The sequence below is a fragment of the Rhinopithecus bieti genome, unplaced genomic scaffold (genome assembly GCF_001698545.2).
Source record: "Rhinopithecus bieti isolate Rb0 unplaced genomic scaffold, ASM169854v2 scaffold_32059, whole genome shotgun sequence".
Lineage (NCBI taxonomy): Eukaryota > Metazoa > Chordata > Mammalia > Primates > Cercopithecidae > Rhinopithecus > Rhinopithecus bieti.
In genome coordinates, this window is record NW_016813587.1 from 190,894 (window position 1) to 199,205 (window position 8,312).

At 46.3% G+C, this 8,312-nt stretch overlaps 1 protein-coding gene and 1 long non-coding RNA gene across 3 annotated transcripts in view; one reads left to right on the forward strand and one right to left on the reverse strand.

Annotated features, from left to right (window-relative positions):
• Positions 1 to 3,926, reverse strand: part of LOC108513054 (uncharacterized) — a 24,020-nt gene extending 20,094 nt beyond the window's left edge. For both annotated transcript variants that reach the window (XR_001880777.1, XR_001880776.1), the window contains exons 1-2: positions 3,759 to 3,926; positions 314 to 387 (exon numbers count right to left, since the gene is read on the reverse strand). This is a non-coding gene — a long non-coding RNA (uncharacterized LOC108513054). The remainder of the gene's footprint in view (positions 1 to 313; positions 388 to 3,758) is intronic.
• A 455-nt stretch (positions 3,927 to 4,381) lies between these two features.
• ZNF565 (zinc finger protein 565) overlaps positions 4,382 to 8,312 on the forward strand; it is a 30,543-nt gene continuing 26,612 nt past the window's right edge. The window contains 1 exon segment of the mRNA XM_017848689.1: positions 4,382 to 4,530. Coding sequence (XP_017704178.1) covers positions 4,440 to 4,530 — 91 coding nt within the window. The 5' untranslated portion in view covers positions 4,382 to 4,439.

The following is an 8,312-nucleotide window of genomic DNA, read 5'->3' on the forward strand; positions in this document are numbered from 1 at the left end:
AAAAAAAAAAAAAAAAAAAACTATATATATATAAACAAGAAAAGTGCTTCTACATATCTTATTCTTTCAGAAATTCCTACCAGACACAGTACTAATGGCTGGACTACATTTTCTGAGGAAGTATTTTTTTGCAGTTAGTAATAAAAAGTACTAGCATTTAACATTAATCAAGTACTTACTACACACTGGGGACTATTCTTAGAATTTTACATGTATGAACTTCTGGAGCTGCACAACCACCGTTTGAATCAAATATTGCTATTATCTGTATACTATGAAATGAGCAACTGAAGCCCACGGTTTAAGTACCTACCTGAGGTCCCCAAGGTAACAAGTGGCAGAGGAAGGAGTTAACACAGGAAGTCTGGCTCCTTGGCCTATGTCTTCCTTTAAAAAAAAAAAAAAAAAAATTAGCTCACGCCTGTAATCCTGGCACTTTGGGAGACCGAGGCAGGTGGACCACATGAGGTCAGGAGTTCGAGACCAACATGGTGAAACCCCATCTCTACTAAAAATACAAAAATTAGCCAGGCATGGCAGCACACTGCACTCCAGCCTGGGTGACAGAGCAAGACTCCATCTCAAAAAAATAAAACAAAATAAAACAAAAAATAAATTTTAGCATATATATTACATTCATAGTTAGAAAACAAACATAAATGCCTACTTGTTTTGCCCTGTCTATTCCAGTACCCCACCCCAACAGATAGCCAGTTTTATTAGTTTCTTATGTATCTTTTGAATTTTTTTTTTTTTTTTTTGAGACAGTTTCACTCTTGTTGCCCAGGTCGGAGTGCAATGGCGCAATTTCTGTTCACTGCAACCTCCGCCTCCTGGGTTCAAGCGATTCTCTTGCCTCAGCCTCCCAAGTAGCTGGGATTAACAGGCATGCACCAGCCCAGCTTGCTAATTTTGTACTTTTAGTAGAGACGGGGTTTCTCCATGTTGGTCAGGCTGGTCTCAAACTCCTGACCTCAGGTGATCGGCCCGCCTGGACCTTCCAAAGTGCTGGGATTATAAATACATATACTTATTACCCCTTTTCTTATTCCAAATGCATCGTGCATCATACTCTACATTCTGCACCTTGCCTTCTCTGTTAACAATACATGTGGAAGTTATTTCAGTCCCAGTATATAAAGAGCTTCCTCCTCATTCTTTTCTACAGCTATGTATGATTTTGTTGTATCGATGTACACCAAACTCCCAATGATGGGCATGAACTGTTTTTTTTTTCTTTCTTCTCTCTCTCTCCTTTCTTTCTTTCTTAAGACAGGGTCAACCGGGCGTAGTGGCTCGTGTCCGTAATCCTAGCATTTTGGGAGCCCGAGGTGGGAAGATCACTTGAAGTCAAGAGTTTGAGACCAGCCTGGTGAAACCCCTTCTCTACTAAAAATACAAAAAACTAGCCAGGCGTGGTGGCGGGCACCTGTAATCCTAGCTACTCGGGAGGCTGAGGCAAGAAAATCGCTTGAACCCAGGAGGCGGAGGTTGCAGCCAGCAGAGATTGTGCCACTGCACTCTAGCCTGGGCAACAGAGAGACTCCATCGAAGAAAAAAAAAAAGACAGGGTCTTGCTGTCAACCAAGCTGGAATGCAGTCGCCAGGATCTCTGCTCACTGCAGCCTTTACCTCTTGGGCTCAAGTCATCCTCCCACCTCAGCCTCCCAAGCAGCTAGGACTACAGGAGATCTCACTGTGTTGCCCAAGCTGATCTCTAATTCCTGGACTCGAGCCATCCTTCTGCTCTGGCCACCTAAACTGCTGGGATTACAGGTCTGAGCCACCATGCCCGACCTGACGCTTTATATTTTAAAATGTCTCGGGTTCCCACCTCCCCACACCTCAATGCCTTTTTTTTTTTTTTTTTTTGAGAGGGAGTCTCGCTCTGTCGCCCAGGCTGGAGTGCAGTGGCGCAATCTCGGCTCACTGCAAGCTCCGCCTCCCAGGTTCACGCCATTCTCCTGTCTCAGCCTCCCGAGTAGCTGGGACTACATGTGCCCACCACCACGCCTGGCTAATTTTTTAATATTTGTTTTAATAGAGACAGGGTTTCACCGTGTTAGCCAGGATGGCCTTGATCTCCTGACCTCATGATCCCCCCACCTCGGCCTCCCAAAGTGCTGGGATTACAGGCGTGAGCCACGGCGCCTAGCCAACGCCTTTTATTTTTCAGTTACTGGCTCTTGCAGCTTGTTTGTTTTTCCATAGTAAGTCTAGGATCAGTTCCCCTAGTTCCAAAAGAGAAAAGCCTGTCCATACTTTTACTAGGATCACATTATTATTATTATTATTATTATTATTATTATTATTATCATCTGAGACGGAGTCTCGCTCTTGTCCAGGCTGGAGTGCAGTGGCGAGATCTCCGCTCACTGCAACCTCTGCCTCCCGGTTCAAGCGATTCTCCTGCCTCAGCCTCCGCAGTAGCTGAGATTACAGGCGCCTGCCACCACACCCGGCTAAATTTTGTAGTTTTTTATTTTTATTTTTTAGTAGAGATAGGATTTCACAATGTTGGCCAGATTGGTCTCGAACTCCTGACCTCAGGTAATCCACCCATCTCGGCCTCCCAAAGTGCTAGTACAGGCACCAGCCACCGCGCCCGACCAAGATCACATTTAATTTCATATGTTTACTTAAGTTTGCTCACACTTCTTAATGTCACATGGTATATTTATTTGTTCACATGTCACGCCCCTTAGTAGTATTTTAAAGTTCTTTCCCAATAGTTTTGAAACTTTCCCAAGTTTCTTCCACAATACTTTATCTTTTTACTGCTATTGTAAATATTAGTTTTCTTCAATTACGTATTCTAATTGATATTTGTAAATCAGAAAGCTATTTATTTGTAGATATTAATTTGGTACTCAATTAATTTTTTATAATTTAAAACTATGTCAATGACGACGACGGGGGGGGGGTGATTTCCTTAGAAAACCCATCTTTGGAGACGTCAGTAGTTTTATCACTTCACAAAATCCATACAACCTGAGAACGCCTCGACTCACTAAGAAATTAAGACACCTAGGATTTAGTCCAGACTCAAAAACACAGCAACAATTAAGCTTTCTTCAAAAAAAGAGGATAACTGTGCCTAACCTAAAACCTTTGACTCCTTCATCCTGGGCGCCGTTATATGGCATTGCTTCTTAAAGCGTACAATGGTATTTAATCTAGGGCTCTGCTTAACAGCCCTATTAAAACACCCCAAAGATTTAGGGATTTGAACAGTTCGAAGCAGGCACCCCGAAACAAAAGTTCTTCTGAAACACTCGTTTAAAAAAAAAAAAAAGTCACGGTGATTTGCATTCCACTCCAATTAAAAGAAATGCTTTTATATAAAACTCGTTTTAAAATTACTCAACACTTAGCTTTTCCACCCCTTCCATTTTCAAGTAAAAAAGACGCTCCAGGAAGATGGCACCGTTATAATTATCAGCACTTTCGACAAGGGAAGTGCAGCTCAAACGTTATACCTCAATGTTGGTCTCCTACATCTCCCTCTTAGGCACAATCACACACAATCCCACACCCAGTTTCACATTCACTCAACAATCCCAAACATCGGGTCAAACTTTGCGGACAAACTCAGGGTCACACTGGCTCAAACCCGCCTCAGAGGCCCCCACCTCCGCCCTGCACGTAGGCCAGAAGCTCTTAGACCCACTCCCTGCCCTCGCGCCGCTCCCCTAAAGATCAGGAATCCTCCCCTTTAACCTCCCCGGTCCGACCGACCCGAGACGCCCAGATCCCACCTCCTACTTTCGCGCCACGTGGACCCAGGGGCCGTACTGACCCGCGGACAAAGACCAAAATGTCCACTCGGTGCGTTACGCTTGCGCACTCCGAAGGCGAGGAAGCACTCCCAGAAATCTCCGCGACGCGGCCCGCCTCGGTCACCGCGGCCAGGCCCAGGCTGGTACTGAATTACCTTCTATTACCAGCAACGCCGCTTCTCAGGCCTTGGACTACATTTCCCTTGAGGCTTTACTGGTCGACTCTCCGTCTCCTCCCCTCCCCCCGCGAACCTGGCCGCCTCCTTCTGTGACGATGGAGCTCTTGAGGTAGTCCTTTAGCGTTAGATGACTTCAAGCTTGCTGGAGGGTCTGGAGTGGCGACGCCCTCTTCGAAGCCTCGCGGGCGCAAAAATGTCAAAACGGGTCAGGCCCCGACTCAGAAATAAGAGAACGCCATTTTGTCTCTGGCCGATGTGGCTCTGGACTACAATTCCCAGAGCCCACAGCGACCTGACGTTACGTCGTTCTTGACGTCGTGGCGAGCTTGTTAGCTCCGCAAGGACCCGGACGCGACCAGGGGAGGCAGAAGGTGAGGGGTCTGGGAGTCCTGGGCGGGGCCGGGGCGTGTCCGGAGCCTCCGATCTGTGCGCGCAGGCGGGAGCGGGCTGCGGATGCGCGGTTCTGAATGTGTGTGACTGTATGGCCGGGTGTGGGTGTCTGCAACTGTGCAGGTGTAACCGCCTGTCTCCAGGGTGTCTGTCTGGTGGTTTTTTGGTAACCATGTGTGATAGTGAGTAGCGGGATGCAGGGTCCTTGTGACCGGGGGTGATAATGCGTGTGTCCCCGTTGTATATGTGGTCTGTTCGCCCTGTTCCTGGGGTGTGAGTACAGTTGTGACTGTGTGACCACTGCGGGTGTGCGGTTGTGATTCATGTCTCCAAGGTTTGTGCGTGGTTTTGGTTGTCTGTGCCTGTGACTATGCGGTGACGCCGCTTGTGTGTTCCTGTGTCCCTTGGTGTGTGTGTGGCAGGGGGGTGAGTGGTGCTGTGTATGCAGGAGTGGGGTGCCACTGCTTGTGTGAGTGTGACTGTGTGTATGTCCACAGTGAAAGTTCAGTTGTGACTGGGTGCTGTAAAGTGCCAGTGATGGCGTGTGTCCCCTGAGTGGGTGTGTGATTGTGACTACATGAGGCATTTGTGGGTGTTGGTATGTGGGACTTGCGACTATATGGGAGTGACTGTGTATCACAGTGGAGAGTAGATTGACTAGGTGTGCTTAGCGGGTATGTGATTGTGACTGGAAAGGTATTGTGACTGGAAAGGTATGGAGGTGAAGGTGAGTCTGTGATTGTGTACTGTGTCTCAAGAGTGGATGTAGGGCCAGGTGTGGTGACTTACATCAGCACTTTGGGAGGCCAAGGTGGGAGGATCACTTGAGCCCAGGAGTTCGAGACTGGCCTGTACTAAAAAAAAAGAAAAGGCCGGGCACGGTGTGGCTCACGCCTGTAATCCCAGCACTTTGGGAGGCCGAGGTGGGTGAATCACGTGAGGTCAGGCGTTCTAGATCAGCCTGGCCAACATGACGAAACCCCATCTCTACTAAAAGTACAAAAATTAGCTGGGTGTGGTGGCAGACGCCTGTAATCCCAGCTGTTCCAGGGGCTGAGGCAGGAGAATCACTTGAACCCAGGAGACAGAGGTTGCAGTGAGCCGAGATCTCACCATCACACTCTAGCCTGGGGGACAAGAGCAAGACTTCATCTCAAAAAAAAAAAAAAAAATTAAAAATTATCTGAGTGTGGTGGCCCGCACCTGTGGTCGCAGCTACCCAGGAAGCTGAAGTGGGAGGATCTCGAGCTTGAGAGGTCAAGGCTGCAGTGAGCTGTGTTTGAGCCACTGCACTCCAGCATGGGTGACAGAGCGAGACCCTGTCTCAAAAATATAAAAGAGTGGATTTGTGGTTATGTTTGTGTGACACTGACTATATGTGCAGCACTAAGTGTGCTGGTGATTGTAGCGCTTGACCCATGCAGAAGTTAGGACAGATTCTGGCCCTGGACAGTAGTGACCTCAGCCTTTCTGAGTGACACTGGATTTAGGCAAATGCCTGGTCTTCTCTGACCACACTCCCCTATGTGGTAGGGAAGGGGGATGATGGTTCAAAAATGACCTGGTTGTTCATGATTCCTTTCTCTTAACCCTTCTCCAAGAAAGGTGCCAAGTTCAAGTACATCAGGTTTTATTCTATTTCCCTGAAATCCTTCTTGTTTTTCAGGACATGCTTTTCTTTCCTTCTTCTGAAACTTCAGAACCGCTGTACCATCACCCTCACCCCCACCAAAGTAACCTGGTCTCCAGTATTTGGCATAGGAGTAATTTACTGGATGCCTTGGAGATGTACTGAAAGGCCTATATCCTCTCTGCTCCCTGCATACCTAATGTTCTTTTAAATTTTTTTCTTTGCTTTTCATTTTGAATTAATACTTTAAAATGTTACAAAAATAGAATTCCCATTTACTCTTGTTTTTTTTCTTTCTTTTCTTTTCTTTTCTTTTCTTTTTTTTTTTTTTTTTTTTTTTTTTTTTTTTTTTTTTTTTTTTGAGACCGAGTCTCGCTCTGTTGCCCAGGGTGGAGTGCAGTGGCCGGATCTCAGCTTACTGCAAGCTCCGCCTCCCGGGTTCACGCCATTCTCCTGCCTCAGCCTCCGGAGTAGCTGGGACTACAGGCGCCCGCCACCTCGCCCGGCTAGTTTTTTTTGTATTTTTTAGTAGAGACGGGGTTTCACCGTGTTAGCCAGGATAGTCTCGATCTCCTGACCTCGTGATCCGCCCGTCTCGGCCTCCCAAAGTGCTGGGATTACAGGATTACAGGCTTGAGCCACCGCGCCCGGCCTTCTTTCTTTTCTTTCCTTTTTTTTTTTTTTTGAGATGGAGTCCTGCTGTGTCACCCAGGCTGGAGTGCAGTGCTGTGATAGCTCACTGCAACTTCCGCCTCCCCAGCTCAAGCGATTCTTCTGCCTCAGCCTCCTGAGAAGCTGAGATTACAGGCATGTGCCGCCACACCCAGCTGACTTTTTATAATTTTAGTAGAGAGAGGGTTTCACCATGTTGGCCAGGCTGGTCCGAACTCCTGGCCTCAAGTGATCCTCCTGCCTCAGCATTCCAAAGTGGTGGGATTAGAGATGTGAACCACCGTGTCTGGTCTCCATTTTCCTTTTTGTAACTCCTTTGACACGCCCAGCCAATTTTTTGTATTTTTAATACAGACAGGGTTTCACTATGTTGGCCATTTATTTTGTAGATCTGTAGTGTAGAATGTTCCTCTCTTTGGGATTATCTGATATTTCCTGTTGATTAAATTCAGATTCTGCCTTTGGGGCAAGAATACTCCAAAAGCAATGTACCCTTCTGAGTGCATCATGCCAGGGACCCACGAGGTCAATTTGTTACACTATGAGTGGTATTAATTTTAACCACTTGGTTAAGATGGTGATTGCCAGATTTCTCTGCTGCAAAGTCACTGTTTTTCCCATTATAATTGATACATGTCTCGTGAAGAAATACTTTAAGTCTATGTGAATATCCCGTTTCTTATCCTACTTTCATTATTAGTCTTATCCATCGATGACGCTTGCCTGAAAAAGTTGTTACCAGCTATTTGTCAAATTGTGGGGTTTTTTGGTTTGTTTCCATCATTCTTTCTATGTTTATTAATTAGAATGTATATATATATATTTATTTATTTGTGTGTGTGTGTGTGTGTGTGAAATGGAGTTTGGCTCTTGTTGCCCAGCCTGGGAATGCAGTGGCACGATCTAGGCTCACTGCAGCCTCTGCCTCCTGGGTTCAAGCGATTCTCCTGCCTCAACCTCGCAGGTTGCTGGGATTACAGGCATGCACCACCATGCCCGGCTAATGATTGTATTTTTAGTAGAGATGGATTTTCACCATGTTAGACAGGCTGGTCCCGAACTCCTGATCTCAGGTGATCTGCCCACCTTGGCCTCCCAAAATGCTGGTATTACAGGCGTGAGCCACCTCACCCGGCCTTATTGATTAGAATCTTACTGTTAGAAAGATATTTTTCTTCTTCCGCATTTATTTATTTACTAAATTATTTCTATAAGTATAGACTGGAATTTCTTCTGTAGGTTATAATTTCCTCTGTAGGTTATATATTCATTGCTATCATTATTTTTTCGCTCAAATTATCACACATTTGGCCACTGGGAGCCCCTTCTAATTGATTCCTGTGTCCTTTCAATGTGGCCTCTTTATTTATTATATTTATTATTTATTTTCTGGCACTGCAAGGTGTTCCACATGGATACGGTACTTTCCCTGCCCCAGTCCTGGAATCTACAAATTTCCCAGGGACCATTGGTTCCCTTTATTAGAAAATGATTTTTTTCAGCCAGGTGTGGTGGCAAGTACCTGTAGTCCCAGCTACTCGGGAGGTTGAGGCAGGAGGATTGGTTGAGCCCGGGAGGCAGAGGTTGCAGCAAGCCAAGATTACACCACTGCATTCCAGCCTGGGTGATGAAACAAGACCCTCTCTCAAAAAAAAAAAAAAA